Source organism: Eptatretus burgeri, chromosome 7 (genome assembly GCF_056783735.1).
Source record: "Eptatretus burgeri isolate ZD-2024b chromosome 7, Ebu_testis_v1, whole genome shotgun sequence".
NCBI lineage: Eukaryota > Metazoa > Chordata > Myxini > Myxiniformes > Myxinidae > Eptatretus > Eptatretus burgeri.
Genome location: NC_140967.1, coordinates 1,751,700 through 1,773,550, shown reverse-complemented (window position 1 = coordinate 1,773,550; position 21,851 = coordinate 1,751,700). Strand labels below are relative to the sequence as shown.

The window sequence follows — 21,851 nt, the reverse complement described above, 5'->3', positions numbered from 1 at the left end:
GTGTTTTTGAAAAATTCCCAATAAGTATATGATTCATTTCATTGAGTCGCAAAACATATATTAAGACATTTAAAGTGCGTGTTGAAGTACCTTGGTGTAAAACCAGAAACGGCAGCAATTTCAGACGCCATTTTGGATTTCTGAAAGAGCTTAAGCGGTTTTATTCGTTTTTGTGTGTTTCAAAATCTTCCGACATGTATTGTATTGAGTTCCTTATACTTCAAAACATATGTGTAGACATTTAAAATGTGTTATAGGTAAACCTACTTGCAAAGTTATGAGAAAAACAGGAAATGGCAGCCATTTTGGACGCCATTTTGGATTGCGGAAAACGCTCAAGGAGGATTCATGAGGACTTTTAGTATGTTATTTCACACACATTCCTGGACCTTTCCTGAAAAAATCAGCTTGTTACCAAAAATGTCCAGGTTAAACCCTAATGCTCTTGGACTGCACGTGGACATTGAACACATACACGACAGTCCAAAGGTCAATATGTGGTGTGGCCTTCTCCATGACTGATTGGTGAGTCCGTTTTTCTTTGCAGAGGATACAGTGACCTCAACAATTTACACGAACACGTTGGAAGGATTCACCTTCCCACAGATTGAAGACCTGCAACCCGATATCATTTTTCAACAGGATGGCGCTCACCCTCATTGGGCCTTTTTCGTTTGAGCCGTCCTGAATGAAAATTTTCCAGGTCACTTGATTGGCCGAGACAGACCAACTACCTGCCTCCACGATCATCAGACAAAATCCCCTTGATTTTTTTTTTCTGTGTGGATTTGTCAACGATGTGGTCTACAACACCAAGGTGGCAAACCTTCAGGATCTTCGTTTTCGGATCACAGCTGCATGCGCACTGGTGTACGCAAACATGCTGAGCGAAACATGGCAAGAACTCGTGTTGACAAGCAGAACTCAAATTGAAGTGTATTGATGGTGTGCGCAAACCATTATGAGTTTCTGTATCATTTAAACCAAAGCGTATCGTTGTGTCATTCGTGGTTTGAAATATATTGCTATGGTTTTGGAAAACTTACCCCAGGGGGAGAGCATACATGGACATGTAGGTTACCGGAGGATCAATCATTTCACTCGTCTTTGTATAGACAGTCCTTGATCCCTTGTCAAAGGGCTGTTGGGGGGGCATGCGTTGGTGAGGCTGTATTTTTTCAGTGTAATGTCTCCCCCCCCCCTCCCCCTCTGTTACTTTCAATCATTCTTCCTTTACACCATCGTAATGTTCAATCCCTCTGCTACTTTCAATCTTACTCTCCTTTTCCCCATCGACCCATTTCAACAATAATCTCCCCTCCATCAAACATCCTTTCAACAGTCCCTCCTTCACCGTATCGGTCTTACCTTTGGCCCCGCAGCCGTTCGCTTGTCTCTCGGTCTGGTGGAATTCCTCTCCGTGTTCCCTCCATTCGCGCATTCTTTAATTGGACACGTTCGACCCGTTTGTGGTCATTAACCCATCGAGTGCTCTCACATGCATGTTCACGTTGCATCTCACATGCATGTTCATGACACTTGGTGCTTGTTGTGCCCTGCAAGGTGTGACGCTTCTCGCAGGTGTGGAACAGTGCAGAAGTGTTAGTGGGCGTTTTGCGTGTGTGGGAAGGGGGCTGGGGGTCTCATCATGGCTTTGGGCACGTAAAGGGAGGGCAGGGGCTGCATTGAAAGTTCCCTCAGAATGGCATGGCAAATTCCAAAAGTGACGTTGTGGACCCACCCCCATCATCTGCAGACCAATGGGAGAGAGAGAAAGCTCGTGGGAGGAGGAAGGAAGCGGAGGGACAAGCTCGCATGAGTTGGGACGAAAAGAGCTGCTGAGCAGACGGCTCAGAGAGCAGAAGGTGAGAGAAGAAAAAGGCAGAAAGAAGCAGTAAGGCAGAAGTGAACGGGGAAAGCACGCATGAGTAGGGAGGCAAAGAGCTTGTGAGAGGAGAAGAGGCCAGAACAGAATGCAATATAATTTGCCCATCAGCGAATGTTCATTCCTTGAAGGAGGTTGATAATCATGAGAGAAGCAGAAGGGAGAAGCGAACGGGGAAAGCTCGCATGAGCAGGCGCAAAAAGAACACCCGAGCAGACGGCTCGGAGTGCAGAAAGGCTGAGAGAAACAGAATGGCAGAAGCGAACGGGACAAGCTCACATGAGCAGAAGACTCAAGGACTGAGAAGTCTCATGAGGGAAGGAACAAAAGTGTGTGAGGGTGAAGAAAGGAAGGTTTCACGAGCAGTTGGTGTCGAGCTTCTGAGGTAAAAGAACACTCCTTCCATAAGTGTTATCCTGCCCTCTCGGTTCTGTCAGCCACGAAGGATGAGGAGGGTGAACGGCAGCACCTCATCGAAGGGGGCCTGAGAAGGAAGAAGCTGAGGGAGAGTAGGGTGAGTTGCCTATATAGCTCGCATATCTGGGATGCCGGAGAGAACTCGCCTTCTGTGTCTAGGCACCTCAGGGACACGGCTGTGTGTCCCCATCGCATCACATCACCACCGCCCATCTTCCCCATCCATTTTTCTCCACATTCTCTTGAATATTTGGACTGTGTGAGATGGGGGAGAGAAGGAAATACTGTTTTCCTTTTCTCCATACGTTACTTTTATTTTATTTTCAAGTTATTGTGATATTCTTCTCCCCTGAGTAAATGATGGCTAAGTCTTTTGTGTAAGATTGAATAAGAATATGTGTTATGGTGAAATTTGCTCTTATGTGCTGTTTTGCTTTCTTGCTTATAAATTATTGCTTGCTTGGGTGTTTGTAATAAATAATTGCTTTGTTGCGATTTCCAATCTGTCGCGGTTGTCTTTTCTGTTTATTGGTCCGACAGTGCACAAGTAGTTTGACGGGAAGGTGTACCCCAATAATTTGCTTTGTTAGCCAGCACACACTCACTGTAACGTTCGGCAGTAATCCAAGTGTGCGCTGAGGGCACGTAACCACAATTAGCCGGCCGTCCACAGTTGAGGTATCATGCGAAGTAGTGTAACCCTGCCCGGATTGGCCGTGCCAATCGGCGTTTGTGTTTGCCTAGAAACCTGCCGGTGCGAGGAGTTATCTGTGCCTGGTTGCCTCACAACCGGGCGTTCGGGAGGGACATAAGTGCTCCTCCTTGTGGCAGGCCTCGAACCCCAGATCCATGACAATATTAACAAAGTTGTCCATGTCTTTTGGAATACCCAGTATATTATATCTATTTTGGAATACCCAGTATATTACATCTATTTATACAGTGCCTGTAGAAAGTCTGCACCCCCATTACATTTTTTCACCTTTTGTTGCCCTCTTGCCTGGAATTAAATTACAATAAATCAGACTTTGTCCACCTTTATTTACACATTATAACCCACAACTTCCAAGTGAAAAACAAATTCTACAAATTTCAGAAAATTAATTAATAATACAAAACTACAATATCTTGGTTGGATAAGTGTCCAACCCCCTTAGTTAATACTTGGTGGAAGCACCATTGACAGCAATTACAGCTGTGAGTCTGTTGGGATAGGTCTCTACCGACTTTGCACACCTTGATTGGGCAATATTTTTCCATTCTTCTGTACAAAACTGTTCAAGCTCAGTGAAGTTGCGTGGGAAGTGTTGATGGACAACAATCTTCAAGTCATGCCACAGATTTTTGATTGTATTTATGTCGGGGCTCTGACTGGGCCACTCAAGGACATTTATGTTTTTGCTTCTTAGGCACTCCAGTGGAGCTTTGGATGTGTGTTTTGGGTCGTTGTCATGGTGAAAGGTGAACTTCTGTCCCAATTTCAGGTTTCTTGCAGAGGGCAGCAGGTTTTCCTCTTGGATTTTTCTGCATTTTGCTCCATCCATTTTCCCTTCTATCCTGACAAGTGCCTCAGTCCTTCCTGATTAGAAATATCCCATAACATGATGCTACCACCAACATGCTTCACAGTAGGGATGGTGTTCTTTGGGTGATGTGTTGCGTTGGGTTTGTGCCAAATGTAACAGCTTGCATTTAGGCCAAAAAGTTCCATCTTTGTTTTCTTCAGACCACAGAACTTTTTGCCACATGGCTTCAAAATATCCGCAGTGGTTTTTTTATGTACCTCTAACGGGACTCAAGTTGGACTTGTTTGAGTAATGGCTTTCTTCTTGCCACCCTACCACACAGGCCAGACTTGTGGAGTGCTTGGGATATTGTTGTCACATTCACACAGTGACCAGTCTTTACCATAAAGGCATGTAGCTCTTTCAAAGTTGCCATTGGCCTCTTTGTGACCTCCGTCGTCTGATCAGTCTATGCCTGGTGTTGGCTTGATGGTTCGGGTGGTGGGCTTTGGATCCTAGGGTCCTGAGTTCAAATTCCGCTCAGCTGTTGAATTAATACCAGGTGGGGTTAACTCGGCCTGTCATCCTTCCGAGGTCGGAAAAATGAGTGCCAGCTTGCTGGTATCCTGTGTCGGAGTGGCGACCCGTCCAGGATTGTACCCAATAGCCAAGGAGACTGCTTAAGCAGCACCAACACTCTGCAAAGAGTATGGTCCCAATCTCTCCTCTCCTGATCAGTCTCCTCCTTGCTTGGTCATCCAGTTTGGAGGGATAGCCTGATCTCGGCAGGGTCTTGGTGGTACCATATGCCTTCCACTTCTTAATGATTGTCTTGACTGTGCTCCATGGGATATTCAAGGCCTTTGAAATTCCCATCCCTTCATCTATGGCTTTCCACAATGTTATTCCCAAGGTCTTTTGAAAGTTCTTTGGTGCTCATGGTTGAGTGTTTGCTGTGAAATGCACTACCAAGGGGAAATGTTCAGGAACAGCTGATTTTATTCTGAATCATGACAAATTAACACAGGTGGAGGCCAATTAACTTGGTGTGTGATTTTGAAGGTGATTGGTTACATCTGAACTCCTTTACAATTGCTATTATTAGGGGGGTGGACACTTATCCAACCAAGATATTCTAGTTTTGTATTTCTAATTAATTTTCTGAAATTTGTAGAATTTGTTTTTCACTTGGAAGTTGTGGGTTACGATGTGTAAATAAAGGGGGACAAAGTCTGATTTGTTGTAATTTCATTCCAGGCTATAAGGAAACAAAACGTGAAAAATTTGAAAGGGGGTGTATACTTTCTATTGGCACTGTATATACAGTATATATATCACATAAAACATTTGTAGTCATATACACATCTGCTCCATTATAGATAGAGGTTGAAATTGTTTGATCACAGATACATCATGATAAAGTAAACATGGAATATTCATGAATACATAAGAAGGCCAACTCTGTGGAACACGTAGAGATCTTGAGGGAAGGTGCTGTTATGGCGAGGTGGTACATTGTAAAAGCTCTGCAGCAGTGGAAGTTCAGGAACCATGGGAGGTACAGTCATGACACAAAACTGCTTATCCTGTGTGCGCGTACACACACACACACACACACACACACACACACACACACACACACACACACACACACACACACACACACACACACACACACACACCTTTTGGTACAAAGTGATTCACAGGAAATATTCCATAGAGTAGGTCTGTGGATTCATGAAGTACATTCTATGGTCTATGGAATAAAAGTCTTCCTTTTGACTTTCTAAATGTAGTGAGAGATATTAAAATGCTTGTTTGGAACTGTTTTGTAACAGATCACACAGTATATTATTACAAAATGATCCCAATAGTAAAGACGTAGATTGAGTTGTGTTTTTCACCAAAGTGATATTGTGCTTGGTGTGAAGCAGGATTATTTGTTTTCATTACTTATCCATTCTTTCCCACCTTGTTCCTAAATCTTTGTTGTTTGCTCTATTTCTCTGGTGCACTTGAAGTCTCATGGAGAAGTATGTGCATATAACACGTGCAAGGCAAGGACATTATGATCCACTAATGTACATTAATTACAAGGACAGTATATGGGATGAACAATGAAGAAATGAATACAGTATATGGGATTGAAACCTGGAATCCCAACATCAAAACTGGAACATCATGTTCCAATGGGAACACCATGCAGGCACTACCGGATTTAGGGGTGGCCAGGTGGGGCCATGGCCCCAGGGCCCCCCACATTTAGCGGCCCCCCCACAATTTCGATGATTTTGATGACATCTCTTGCCCAGAGGGTTTTTAGAAGTTGGAAGATTTTTAGTCGAAGTTCGTAGTATGAATAATGACAGTGCGTCGTTTGTTATTTTCTTATATTAGTCCATCTCTTTCTCTTACTCTTGCAGCAACAGCATTTTTGTGATTTGATTTTAGAATGAGCTCAGAGATAAGTCATCAGCTCATAGATAAGTCACCAGCCATATCAATAACAATCCGTCCATCTTGTCATATTTAATTGTAATTTGTGAACATATTTGCAAAATCATTCCTGATCAGGATCTGCCAGATCTATAGCTATATACGTTCAGTTGTTGATGAAAAAGCAGTTATAATTTAAGTTGTTGATTAATCTCCAAATGTGGGGGCCCCCCACAATCATTGTGCCCATGGCCCTCCACATGGTAAATCCGGCCCTGCATGCAGGTCAAATTTAGCCACTTCCTGTTAAATCTTCATGACATCTTTGCTGACCTGAAAGATGTTGGATAATGATTCTTTGTGGAGACAAAAACTATATTTCCCTCAAGATTGTTTCGTAAACATTTTTTGTCTTTGTGGCATTAATCTTAGGGCTCAATGTTGCAGCTGTTCTTTCATGTCCAATGAGAAGACTATTCACCGCTGCAGGTATTTGAGAATAGCATTCGATGACATCATCAGAAAACTCAAGGTCTGTGAGGATCTCATCTGGGTTTGTGCAACTTACCCATGGCATCGCTGAAAGCACAGTGTTTCTTGTATTCCTACTTGCCTAGCTCATGACAATGTCTCAGATGTATTAAGAAAATGGGACGACTGATGAGGGTCATCTCCTTGTCGTATTCCTGCAAATATCTCAAAAAGACCCATCCTTCAACCATTTGGAATAGAAGTGCCTTTTTTCTCTTACAGATGGTGAACTCAGTGCCTCTGTGCCTGGAGTACTGATAAGATGAGATGTATTAACATGTGACTCAATAAAAATTGTTTCCCATGCATCGTGATCCGAGTGGAGTAAATACCTAACTATTCTTTGCTTACTCCTATTACAGCCTAAAAGTACCTTTACCACCTTCTACAATCACTGTCCAGGTCAGAGGTAATGAGAGCAATACTTTTTCAGGTTGGGGGGTGAGAATTAAAAAGTACATGTTAAATTGTACAAATTGATTAAAAATAACACTTTAAAGTAAAACCTGAGATTAGAACAAACAATGTAATTATGTTCAACAGATTGTGAATTAAATGGTTCTCAGTAAAAGTAGTCACCTGCTGCTTATATTGAAGAGCATTCAAGTCAAGGTAAAATCCACTGATGGCTTACGAAGTGTGCATATTAGTACTGGTTAGTAATGGCAGGGACAGATTGCGAGAAAATTACTTGTACTTTCATTTATGCAAATTATACAACAGATTCAAACGTGCAGAAGAAAAAAACATGTGTGAAAGAAAACAACCATCAACTATCAGAGAATGTAAAAGATTTAACCTCAGCAATTTCAAAGAAAGGAAAAGAACCAACAACAAAAAAAAACAAAAAAAATTGTTTTTTAAACTATATACGTTGCCATCCATGGGGAAGAGGAAATTTCTCTATAATTGCCCCACTGAATAGGAGAGAAAAGAGAAGCCATCAGTACCCAGAATTCCCATAGCTCAGTGATTAGTGTGTGCACGTGTTAGAGATCAGACCCCATTGCTGTCTTGGGTGTCAGGAAGCAAGTGCATCCTGAACAACAGAAAATGCCTGCCACACATTAACCTGTCTGTGGTACGCAAAACAGTCCTGGGGGTAGCCAGGAACAATTTCAGTTTTAATAAAGTGTGGCACTTGTTTCCTGGTACCCACGACAGTGATGGAGTCTGATCTCAACTTAATGTCTTGTGGGGTTTAACAAGGTCACTCCATGGAGGAGCTTCTGCTCCTTGCACACGTCTCGTCAGACCTACTCATATGGAGGAGTCCTATTGTATGACCATGCATTCTGGTGATGTCAAGTTTGTGGTGGAGCGAGTCAGTGATTCATTGGTTGTGACCAAAAAGATGGAATAATGATCATCTGAATATGAACATTATATTCTCCACCGAACTCTTTCATTTTTACAAATGAGAGTACAAAAATTAATAGAAGTAAACCACTCACAGGAAATAATCCACAAACATATGGCAAGAAATCTTGAGATCTGAAAAAAAAACAAGGCACATTGATAAATAATTAAACCAGGACTTCAAAAACCGTGCAGAAAACATCATGGTATTGGGTTTACATTCAAATCATGTCAGCACAGAGGGATCATCTATGCAAGTAATTAAGCCAGCCACTCGTGAAACACTTGAGCTGATGGCTTGTTCAGTTAATTTTGATTTTCTGATAGCAGTTTGGGATACGAGACAGATATGACTTTTGTATGACTATGTGCTTTGCTCCAAGGGCCAAGGTGCACGTGTACTATTTGGAAAACTTTGTTTGACCGTGTACGTTAGTCTTGGGTCTGAAGTACACGTTCTTAGCTTTGTTAGAATGGTTGTTTGTTTTTACACACTTTTCTATTTATGACTGGAGAGTTCAAAGAACACGGGTCCCACTCTCTCACCGGAGGTCTGTTTTCTACTGTCTCCTCTCTGGCCTTGCCCTCACCCTCCCCCCCCCCTGCTCTGTCTGTGATCTGTCCGCCTTGTATTTCCACAGGGCGCTCAATGTCCGCCAGCAACCCCATTCTGGTGAAATAGCTGAAATCAAGAATCACTGCTCACCTTCACTCTTTCATTCCTCTTTTTCCCCACCTTTGGAACAAACTCCCATACTCTCTTCAATTCCACTCCTCCCTCCAGGTCTTCAAAACAGCTGTTCACTACAATCTCTTCCCCCATCCAAATTATTGTTCTTTTCTTCCCCCGTTAATCCACTCCAAACCCACCTCCTTCGCTGGTTTCAAATTCGCTGCTTTCCTTCCTGAAAGTCTCTGTAGTGTCCATATTATTTGCCCCGTGTACCCCGCCCCTCATGTCTTCTGCCTTGTGATATGTTTCTGTGTATTAGCTCTCACACGAGCCTCCACATGGGATTCAAAAAATAAAAATAAAAAAAAAACATCTTGGTTAATATTGCATAAAATTTTGCCCAAGGACTGTTAAACTGGAGGTTTGTGGAGGTGCAAACAAGATCATTCGTGTTCTCCTGTGATCAAAATATAAAAATTAATTGAAATTAAGTAATTCCTCGATCATCGAAATAGACTGATTGACAGAGTGAACTAATTGTTGTTTAACCATAATTTGCCCTTCGAGCACGGGGTAAAACCTGGCATCTCTCAACAGCCATGACAGGCAGTGAGCCAGAAATGCATCCATGGATGGATTCCTTGATTTGCCAATAAAAGCCATCTAAAACATAAGTAGGCTGACTCATGGTGTGGTTAACAGTATTGCAGCCGATATTGCTTTGTGCAGTCAGTGGTTCTGGGTTTTTGAAAGACAATAAATGAACAGCAATCAAAATGTAATTTTGATATCTATCATGCTGACTACAATGACCATATTAACTGGAAATAGGTAGCTAAATGGTGGGTGGCAGACACTTCATGGTCAGAACACTTCCAGTGGAGTATTTTAAGCTTATTATCCCGTGTGCATGAAGTGAAAGGTGGGGTTAAGCAGTTCACTTTGTCTCTTCTTCTATCTGTCGATAAACGTCAGTTTATGATCAAGGAACAACTTCATTTTAATCGAACGTTATATTTTGAACATTAATTGGAACATTAATCAGAAAACGAACCTGTAGTTTAGCAGTACTTTGGCTCTGAATTTGTCCCGATCGCACATGTGTAGAGAGGAGTGAGATAATTGTTTTACTCTGTCTGCCTGCCTGACAGTCAAACAAAATTGAAAATCATTCTAAACAGGAAACTTAGTGTTTAAGGACGTCATAAAGGACACAAACAACAGGCACGAATAACTAATGGGATGTGTTAAATAAGGTTGTGTTAAAGACACCGCATCAATGGCAGCAAGCCTCTGAAATTATTTTTTTGAAAATCTTTAAAATCTTTATTTTATTTCAATTGAATTACACACTTAAACACTCAAGAACACAAATCAACTTTTGGCACTTTCAAAAACCTTTCGTTTAGCCATACTTGGACAAATTATTTTGGCATTTTACATCATCTTGACCAATCAAATTTGTCGCTTGCAGGCCTCTCCCATGTTCTATTTTCTCAAGACTGCATGGGGTAACGTGGTCTCTGAACTCGCTAGTTTCAGAAGTTTTACACTCTTGAGATACATCATGGAAAAGGGGAGAACTCGTTAACATGTGACAATCACTAATAATTGCTGTTTATGGAACTGTCTTTTTTGGTGGCCAACCAACATACCAAACAGCTCAATAAGCAAGTACTTGAGACTGAAGCATGAGGACACTTTTATGTGGTCCCAACTAAAGCACAAACTATTGCAGACTCAACTGGAAGTAGTTGGGGTTTTATTTCATGACAAGGCCCAAATCAAAGCATGCATCACCAAGTTAAGCATCTGTAAACATGGTGGCAGACAATGCACAACTTGTCACTCTGTGAATGATCAAGTATTACCTTTTCTCACCATGAACTGGCATTTCAACACATGGCAGGTGTTGCTGCACCATACTTCATGGAAATACACAGCTCATAGGTTTTAAAAGAAGATGAAAGAATACGTTTCATGCAAAAGGAGGACAACAATTGCATTTAAATGTTAACCATGAACAAAGTCTCAATGTTCTCCAGATCTTCTCACAATTGGGTAGCAATTGGAAAACAAAACTCTTGTCAACAATAACTGAATAGGTATTAGCTGTGTGCATTTATTTTTGGAGTATTCTCTCAACATTGGAGTATTGCCAAGTGGTTAACACCAATAACCCATGGAAGGCCACACAGTTCCTTATTAAGAGGAGGCGGACACATTGATCGACTGAGATTTTAACACGTGCTGGAAGGGCATGGTGAAGGGCAATGTCGGATGGGCAGAGGAGCACGGCACAGGAGCACTGCACCAGGACAGCACAAGGGGTTTATCCGCGAACCCACGACAATTACAGGAATACAGTTTCTTCAAAATAAACACATTTAATGAGCATACACAAATATTTACAAAGACAACAATTCAACAGGTAACAATAATAATGGTATGAAATAAATAACTCCTACAGTTGAGGCCTCGCACACAGACGCAAATACAGACAAAGGGTGACACAAAATGTAAAGAACCCCCCCCCACCCACCCCCTTTCAAAAAAAAAAATTGTACTCAGTTTGGCCCAGAGCTGGTCCTTGTTGAACTTGGAATGGGGGGGGGGAAGCACTTCCACCAGCACGTGCACATACGTGCAAATGGCGCCGTCACTTCTCTCGTGGCAGGGCAGACAGATGCCAAGCAATCCACAAGCAGCTTTCCACACGAAGGTTCAAAATGTGCCGGCCTTCCTCTTTCCAAAGGTGCCACATGCCTCGTGCATTCCTCACACCGACCTAGTGTGTGTGCTCTGCGGATCTCCCGTTTTATCCAGACGGAAGCCTTCCACAATTCACACGTGCACAATCCTGCCTGCGCTCGACCTCAATCACACCGATCTCCTGTCTTACGCAGTAGGAACCTCCCTTGCAATGCACCAGCCTCTCCTCTTTCTCGCTTTATATCCTCCGCCTCTGGGGCATGGCCTGCTCGCCCCCAAACCAGGGAAGGTGAGGCTTCTCCTGTTTGTTGTGGTTTCACGGACGAGTTTCCCAGATTTCCTGCCTGGCTTGAAATATAAAATAACACAGGGAAAAATCACAGAGGGCAATCATGTACTTGGGAACTTATTTTAAATCCCAAAGCTAATTAACACCACACCACCCCTTGTGTGGTGACACCGAACACTTAAACTCACAGATTCCCGAACTTAGTTATATCGAGATACTTTCTACTCGTCCAGGGACCAAGCAACTCAACACAATGCCAAATTCTCGATTAAATTCTTCCATCTACCCCCACAATCGTAACAATACGTTGTAGTGTCCACACCGGTTAAGACCGACCTGGACGGATAGCCGAACAGTTCTACCTTGGAGAACACGTGATCCTTTGAGATTATAGTGCGTGCGGGGCAGGGGCAGCACGCACATACCAGAGGCACTCACCAGGATGGAGAACAAGGGTTTATACTTGAACCCACAATAAATAGACAGACAAAAGCAATCTTAACAAATCAGGGTTTAATGAACATAAATCAAGAATTAATTCGAGGAATGAATCAAAGTGTAATCATGAAAATAAATCAAAGCACGAGGTAATTAAACGTGAGGTCATTTACAGCCTAAAGTTGAGGTTCCTCGACACACAGTTTCAAAACGGACAAGGGGAAAGGTAAAACAAAAGAAAAATCCATACTCTTTATTCTGGCACTTAGCTTCATCCAGAGATGATCCTTTTTCGACCTGGCATTGTCGAAACCGCGTAGTCACTGTGCGGGAAACCACTCCCAAAAATGGCGCCAAGCCACTCTCTGGGTGGGAAATGTACGTGAGGTATCCATGTGGTGGTATTCAATGCCATGGCTCAGAAACCGCCGTGCAGATTCTTTTCGCAAGTGAATATGCCAACCGTTCCTCTCTTCCACCAGGTCCATTCACCACGATCACCCACCTTCATCCTCGACCATATGACGAGACGATTTCTGAGGCCCCGTGATAAGGCTATGAGGGACGTTCTTCTTCCCTCCTCAGAAACGTACATGCTTCACAACTCAGCCAAACAGTCAATGGCTAGCGTTTTGCTCCAGCGCACGAACAAATTCGCCTCAGCATGAACACGAGAATCGTGCAGCCTTCCTCACCATGTTGAGGGGAAACCAGCGAGCGAGATCCTTTTGCCTCCAATTGAATACCTCAGACAACTCTAGTCTCGCCAAACCTTCTGACCTGACACTCATCCATCATCCACTCCAGGGGCATGGTTTGCAAGTTGTCATTCCTGGAGGTGGTGTTTTTGCCTGCTGGGAACGTTCGGCTCGGTTGCTGTTGCTTTAAAGACACGATTCCTTTTTATTGCCGGTCTTATAAATGCAAAATCATAAGAAAAGGTCACAGGGGCAATCACATACTCTGGGAGAAATTTTCCTTAAACCCCACCTCGTTAACACAACACTGCCCCCCCACGCCCCATTCTCCCCCTGAGATGTCTCCTGCTTGTCCAAGGACCATGCTACTCTATACAATCCTACCTTTACAATAAAGTTCCTCCATTTACGCTACAAACATAACACTATATCGTACCTCATCTCATACTTGGGATTGACACAAAAGAGCTGAATGCAAAAGGCACTGCTGGCTCCTTTGTATGTAGGAAGGAACTCGTCTTTTTGGTGGGTCAGTGATTCCTCAACCCATTGATCCTGGTGACCGCGGCTGGACGTAGAAGACTGAGTGGAAATGAACGGCTACGTGTTAATAATAATAATAATAATAATAATAATAATAATAATAATAATAATCTTTCTTGTCCTGTATCCAGGGAAACCCCTCTTCAATGACACTGTAAGTTCAAAACATCATGTATAAACATAAAACAGCAAAAGGAATAAGAACAACAGGTAAAATATGGAAGATGGACTAAACAGCAAATCAATACTTTCCAGATCCTACACCCTATACAAAGTAAATTTTTGATAGTCGAAATAAATTTGCTACTAAATGGCACAATAATGAGCTGAAAAAATGTACCAGAAAATGCACAGTGAATATATAAAACGTGAAAAAAATTTTAAAACACGATTTTGCATGTTTGTGACATCATAATTGTATGCAAATTATCTCAATAGTAATAAAGGACAACATTGTGTAGAGGACAGTTAGACCTTTCAGTCAACACCAGAATTGTGTTTCTAGCTTCTATAATAAAAATTTTTTATTTGAGTTAGACCAAATTTAGTAATTTTAGGGCAGCTGCTTGGGATCCAAGAGGTCCTGAGTTCAAGCCCCGTTGGGCCACTGAATTAATACATCAAGGGGTTGACTCAGCCTGTCATCCTTCCGAGGTCAGCGAAATGAGTACCAGTATACTGGGCCGGTGTATACCCTGGTTAAAATAGGTGTACCATATCCCTGTGTCGTAAGAGGCGACCAGGGTTGCGTCAGAAAGGGCATCCGGCGTAAAACATGTGCCAAATCACTATGCGGATCATACGGATGATCCGCTGTGGCGACCCCTAACGGGAGCAGCCGAAAGAAGAAGAAGAAGAAGAAGAAGACCAAATTTAGTAATTTTGGTGGTTACCATGGAAACGGTTCTGTAAACAATAATTGCACCACTTTCAGACCCTATATCAGTGGTTCTTAACCTTTTTCCCACCACACCCCCTCTCGTAGTTGGTCCTTGCCTCCATGCCCCCCCCCCTCTCACATCTTCAACCAAATGATTTTAGAACCCTCCCGCATTAAAAGGAAAAACTGGAAAAAAGTGTGTTTTTAGTCTTTTTATTGAACAAAGAATTCTGAATGAGCAACACTCATATACACAGCATATTTAATGAGATGACATTTAATGAGATACTTGACATTGCTTCTGAGCTACCAGATCTTGAATGCATGGTCGATTGCCAGAGAGAGCACAACGCAAGTCCCCTTCAACGCTCAGCTTGTTTCTGTACTTGGTCTTGACAGCAACGAGCATGGAAAATGCAGCTTCACAAAGATACGTTGATCCAAACATTGTCAGAATCCAAAGAGCTTGATGTGAGATCAAAGGGTAAACAGGAAGGTACGTGACCCAGAACGTCTCTAGATCCAGTATTTTGAAGTCTTCTTCAGCCGAGGAGTTGAACTTTAACTCAAGAAACTCCTCTTGCATTTCGTCTGAAATATCAGCCACTTCACATTGAAATGGGTTCCTAATGAATTTCCAGGCTTCGCGCTTCTCATCTATATCCGGAAAGTATCTGATGAATTCTGCTTTCAATTCAGTCAGATGAGTAATTATTTGTTTCTTGAACTCAGAATCAAGGTAACTGTGAATGAGAGCAGAATCGAAGTTAACAAAACTGGCTGTATTTCCATCCTGAATTCGACATTCCCAGAAGTCGAGTTTGGCCATGAAGGCTTGAATGACGTCATGGTGCATGATTATGTTGACGTTTTTCCCTTGGAGTTTGAGGTTGATGGCATTCAGTGCTTCAAAGATATCCACCAGGTAAGCAAGAGATAGCAAAAATCCTTCAGACTGGAACTTGTCATGGAGATCTGCTTTCTGCTGCAAATCTAGAAATATTGCCACTTCTTGTTGTAGTTCATAAAGCCGTCCAAGCACGTTTCCCTTTGAAAGCCATCGTACGTTTGTGTGAAAAAGCAAGGCTTGATTTTCAGAATCCATATCCACACACAGCTGTTTGAAGAGACGACTGTTTAAGGCTCCAGCTTTGATGAAGTTGACTTCCTTGATAGCCAGGTTCATGACATCCCTCATGTCAGCAGGTAGAGTTCTGGACGCTAAGGCTTCACAATGAAGGATGCAATGCATACCTATAGCAGATGGACTTTTTTCTTTCACTCTTGTTATGAAACCAGATTGCAAACCAAGCATGGCCAGAGCTCCATCAGCACACACCCCGAACATGGAGTCCCACAAAAGTAGATTTTCCTGGAAGAAGTTTGATACCACTTGATAAATATCTGTTGCTGTTGTATAACATTCCATCAGATGGCGGAAGAGCATTTCCTCTTTTACACTATCGCCTGACACGAAACGAGCATACATCAGTAGCTGAGAACACTGAGCAACATCAGTCGTTTCATCCAACTGGATGGCAAATATAGGAGAAGCTCTTACTTGGTCGAGAACTTGATCTTTGATGTCTTGAGACTTTTCATCGATCCTTCCCTTGACGGTATCGTTTGATAGAGAGATTTTGGAAAGCTCGTTTGCACTATCCTTCCCCAGAACGAGCTCTGCTGCACGCAGTGCACTTGGTTTTATGAGAGTCTCTCCAATGTTATGACTCTTTTTACTCTTTGCAATCAAGATGGCGATCTCATCGGAAGCCTCAACAACCTTTGAAGTCTGTTGCCGAAATGCTCCACTGCTGTCCATAAACACTGCTCCACTGCTCCACTAACAGCTTGCTTCAAGGACTGCCTTTTGTTTCAAAGAATGCCTTGGGTTTGGCAGCGAGAGCAGGATGCGTTGTCTTCAAGTGGCGTTCCAAGCATGTGGGCCGCATGACATCATTGCTCAGAGTCTTGTAGCATATTACCCACTGGGGTACCGCTGTGTCACCCTTTTGGAGGGACACAAATACAAATCGAATATATTCCTCAAGATACTTCCGCTTTTTTGCACTCATTGTGAATGATTTAGTTTTAAATGGAGACTGCAAATCTCTGAAAAATTTTTAATATTAAAATTAAATATACATTTTAATATTAAATTTAAATAAATGTTAATTTTTAAAATTAATTTTAATACAGAAAATGGTAAGCCGAGTAGCGAATAGAAAACGAAAAATATTAAAGGCGATACTTTTGTTTTTTTGTTTTTCATCACGATATCATGCAAACACTTGTTAAGAGAATTCCAAAAATAATTGGAGAAATTCCTACTTTTTTCTCCAGGCTCGCGCCCCCTCTGGAAATTACTCACGCCCCACAGGTTAAGAACCAATGCCCTATATCCACCCTGGTGATGACCCCCATAGACCCCCCAACAGCTGGTACCATTGGTATTTTTATACCCGACCACTTGTGCAAGGGTGCTGAATTCAGATTTGGCTGACAGATGAAAGGCTCCATGTCCGAGATGGGTGTCAGTGTTCATCAATCAACAATACCCCGTTCCCTTCACCAAGCTGGCCTTTATGGACCGGTGGCAAGAAGGAAGCCATTACTGAAATTGTTACAAAATAAATTATTGGTAACATTGAGTGAAGAAACAACAAAGGAAGAGCAGCACTATTCTCCAAATAAAATGGGCAAAACAACACCTTGGTTTCAGTTGGCATCCAAGGGGAGGAGAAAATTCCTTCTAAGAAAATGCTCCGCTGAGTGCGGTGAGAAAAGCGGCACCATTGGTGTGACATCGCTGCTACCCAAAGTACCCCGGGAAGTGACGGCACTTCCTCCAAGATCAGTGGCTGCGTTAAGTGTTTCTCTCGTCCGTATGTCCATGTGTGTGAGTGGCAGCTTCGATTACGAGCCTTAGACCTTGCATAAAAAAGTGATTTTGGAAGTTCACATCTCTGGAATTAAGCTGCAAAGGATGTTTTATGCTCATTTAGATCACTGTTAAATCTTCTTCTGCAAAGAGTAAAGCGTTTCATTAATGGGAATTCATGAGTGTGAAGTGTTGTGAACTTGGAGTGAGTTGGACCACTTGGATCTAACTGAGACTGAGAACACTGCAGAGCTCTTCAATTCACCTGAGTGTAAAGGATCTCTCTATTCTCAATAACTAGGGGGTTTTCAAAAATCGATAAATAAGATGAAGAATCACAAAGTGCAACGTTTATCTTGAGTGGCCTTCATCAGGGACATGTCAGTCACATGGTGTTTCTCTTCATTTTGTGCTTCTGTTATCTGCATGACAGAAGTTATTTCCCAGGTAGAAAAATAGAAATAATTCATTTATATTTTTCATTTGGATTGCATCTTCCTCATTTTCTGGGGTTATACAAGTGCATCTCTCCACGACAAAGCAAGTACATTTGGCTGGACTTTTCATGCTTAGTTGTCGTGGCTATTAATAATTCCTGCCATTTTCATGGGGCTGATAAAGAAAGGTTCTTGTTATATGTATGTGAAAGAAAGGTTCTTGTTCTACGTATCCGAAAGAAAGGTTCTTGTTCTATGTATGTGAAAGAAAGGTTCTTGTTCTATGTATGTGAAAGAAAGGTTCTTGGTTTACATAACCGAAATGAAGAAATGTTTTTGTTATTTCACACACCGATAATCTCATGCTGGAGGTGTATTTTTTTACTGCAACATAAGAGATATCTGAATATCATCGTGACTCCATCCGTGGACCCGAACCAAGCGGGCAAACAATGGCGAGAAGAAATTAATTCGTCTGGAGCATGGTATTGTTCATTTCGTTATTTTTACCAATGAAACGGAAGACCAAGAAGGAACTCAAAGTGAAGAGCAAAGATGGAGTCATCAGGAGGAACCTCGATAGGATTCGGGTTTCAGCCGCTACTCCACAAGCCTCAAAACCCATCCAGGCACAGCCAAATGAGCCTTACAGAAAGATTTCTGCAAGAATTCACTTCTCCTTGGAGAGATAGATAAAGAAAGAGAAATGAAGAGTAAAAGAGATGAAAGACAAGAAAAAGCAAGAATTAGAATGAATAAAGAGAACACTGAAAAATACGAATTAGAAATAAATGTGAAAGGCACAAAAAACAAAGATGTCAGGAAGAACCCAAAGAGATACATTTCAGCAGTTACTCCCCAGGCTCAAACACAACAACATGCACAAGCTACCAGAGGTCTGTAAGCGGGGAAGCACAGTCCACACAGCATCAGGATATGGTACAAACATAATGAAATAGAAAACCAAGAAGGAACCCAAAGTGAAGAGCAAATATGGAGTTATCAGGAGGAACCTGGATAGGATTCGGGTTTCAGCCACTACTCCGCTACCCTAAAACCCATCCAGGTGGAGCCAAGTGAGCCTTACAGAAACATTTCTGCAAGAATTATTTTCCTGAAGAACTCACTATATTTTTCCAACTCACACTATATCTGTTTCTGCATAATAGAAGGAATGGTACAAAACCTTACATGGATGGGATTTGAGCACCATCTGTGAGTTTTTGTTACTCGTAATACATTTATTACCTCATGACATTTTCTGTTTTTCTCTGAAGATACGGACCCTGGGTTTTCTTCCTCCAAACATGAATTGTCATCTGTCGAACAAATCATTTTGCATTTTAATCACATGGAATCCATTGAAATGTATAGATTCAGTCATTTTACACAAGACATTCCATACCACACTCCCAGCCAAGCATTTCTGTGCAATGCAGAATGTTAATAAATACACAAATACAAGGACAAGGGAATCCAACAGAGGTGGAGACAATTCAGCCCATCATGCCTGCATGAACACCACACCAACCCAAGATCATTTTAATTAATGAAAGAAAAAACAAAATTGTATTTTTTTGTTGTTTTTTATTGCTTCTAATTTTTTAAATTATTTATTTTTCTTTTCTTTTCTTCCCCTTAGAGAGGGGGCATGGGCTTGGTGAAAAACACAAATCAACCACACAACCCCCCATAACAAGACCCCCACCAACAGCATTCCGCACACAATCACACATCAATACTCAAACTACCGAAAAGTATCAGCATCCCCATACCCCTCGATCTCCATAACTTCCAGGTACCTATCTCATTCTAATTTAAACTTATCGACTTTTTCTGCTACGACTACCTTTCCAGGGAGACCATTCCATGCATTAACTACTCTCTGAGTAAAAGACCCCAACATTACGACCGTCTTAACTCTCCTCTTCTTTACTCTCAGGCTCTGGCGCCTGGTTCTGACACTGTCGACTCTGTTGAATAATTCATCTTCACTTATTTTATCAATACCTTTCATTATCTTAAACATCTCCATCATATCTCCTCATAACCACCTCCTTTCTAGTGTATAAAGCCCTGTCACCTTCAACCGCTCCTCATAGCTGAGTCGAGCGAGGCCCGGAATCAATCTAGTAGCCCGACGCTGAACCTTCTCGATGGCATCTTTGTCCTTCCGGAACTGTGGTGACCAGAACTGCACACAATATTCTCGATGTGGCCCTCACTAAATTCCCGTAAAATGTTAACACCACCTCTTGATTAATTAATGATCCCCCTCCAAATACAACCTAAAACCCTGTATGCTCTCCCCAGAGCTGCCTGCTTACCTCCCATATCTATTACCACCCCCAGATCCTTCTCCTGTGTGACACGCTCCAAAATTACTCCTTGCATCCTGTAATCTCTATTTTCATTGTTCTTTCCCATCCCCAACACCTTACACTTGCCCAGGTTAAATTACATCTGCCAATCATTTCCCCAATCTATACAAGTATCAACACTCACTTGTATCTGTTCACCAGCACCTCTGCTATCCACCTTACCTCCAAGCTTTGTGTCATCTGAAAATTTGGAAAGCTTACTCTTTACCCCATTATCCAAATTGTTGATGTAAGCATTGAATAGTCACCGTCCGAGTGCTGAATCCTGAGGTACCCCACCACTTACATCCTCCCACTCAAAGCCATTCTTTTCTTGTTACCACTAAACCAGTTTGCAATCCAATTATGGACCTGACCAGCCACTCCACAAGCCCTTACTTTGGCTAACAACCTCCGATGTGGTGCCTTATCAAATGCCTTCTTAAAGTCTAGATATACTGTGTCCACTGCCTTTCCCTCATCTATCCAATCAGATACTGCTTCAAAGAACTCCAAAAAATTTGTTGAAGAGGAACTACCTTTGGTAAACCCATGCTGACTACTTTCAATTAGTTTGTATTTATTTAAATGGTTCCTCATCCCGTCTTTAATTAATGTCTCCAACACCTTCCCCACAACTGCAGTCAAACGAACAGGTCTACAGTTTCCCAATTCTTCTCTGGATCCTTTATTAAATAACGGTGTGACATTTACTACTCTCCAATCCTCCGGTACCTGTCCTGACTCCAGTGAGCTATTGAAAATATCCATTAACATCTCGCTTACCTGCTCAGCCACCTCCATCAATACTCTTGGTTGCATGCTATCTGGACACGGAGCCTTATCTTCTCTTCGATTACCTAGTTGTTCCTTTACTTCCTCCACTCCAACCTGGATTTCTGTAAAAGCCCTTCCTCATCTCCTTGATAAATATTCTCAGCTATTGGCCATTCTCGTGCAAAAGTTGAAGAAAAATTCCTGTTTAATAAGCCTGCCATCTCACTTTCATCACTCACCACTCTCCTGGTACGATTCCTCAATGGGCCTACACTGGTCCTAACCTGTTCTTTTCCACTGATATACTTAAAGAAAGCCTTGTTATTATATTTAATATTCTTAGCCATGTCCTTCTCATACTCTCTTTTGGCTTGTTGAGTTATTTTATTGACTTGCCTCTGTTTACTCCAATAGTGATATAAATCTAACTCCAGTCCTGATATTTTAAACTTAATAAATATTGTCTGTTTCAACTTAATAGCGTTCCTTATCTCACCACTCAACAATCCTGACCTCTTTCTACTTCTCGTTTTACACCTCATTGAAATGTACTTACTCTGTACTCAACACATTTGGTCCTCAAAGGTTTCCCATTTCTCTGACGCCGATTGTCCTGTTGTTAGTCTCCAAATCTACATTACCCAATTCTCTCCTCATACCCTCAAAATTTGCCTTCCTGAAATCTAATAGCCTCACTCTACTATCTTGAACTCTAACCCATAACAGAATATTTGCACACACAAAGTTATGGTCAATTGCTCCAAAATGCTCCCCAACCTCCACCTCCTCCACCATGTTGGGATCATTATTTAAAAGGAGGTCAAACCCTGCACACCCCCTTCAGGCTTATCTACAAACTGGGTTAAATATCAATCCTAGACTAAAACTAGGAAATCCTCATCTGCTCTTCCCTGTCCCTGTTCCTGGAACCAGTCTATCCCGAGCAAGTTAAAATCCCCCATAATCAATACTCTTCCTTGACCACATGCCCTTTTGAATTATTCATGTACTCATCCTTCCTCCTCTTCCT

General features: G+C 42.0%; 1 protein-coding gene across 4 annotated transcripts in view; it reads right to left on the bottom strand.

Annotated features, from left to right (window-relative positions):
• CFAP61 (cilia and flagella associated protein 61) overlaps positions 1-21,851 on the bottom strand; it is a 256,962-nt gene that overhangs the window by 129,744 nt on the left and 105,367 nt on the right. For all 4 annotated transcript variants that reach the window (XM_085887234.1, XM_085887231.1, XM_085887232.1 and 1 more), the window contains 4 exons: positions 18,933-19,003; positions 13,380-13,525; positions 8,229-8,268; positions 5,254-5,393 (listed from right to left, as the gene is read on the bottom strand). In XM_085887234.1, coding sequence (XP_085743360.1) covers positions 5,254-5,393; positions 8,229-8,268; positions 13,380-13,525; positions 18,933-19,003 — 397 coding nt within the window. The remainder of the gene's footprint in view (positions 1-5,253; positions 5,394-8,228; positions 8,269-13,379; positions 13,526-18,932; positions 19,004-21,851) is intronic.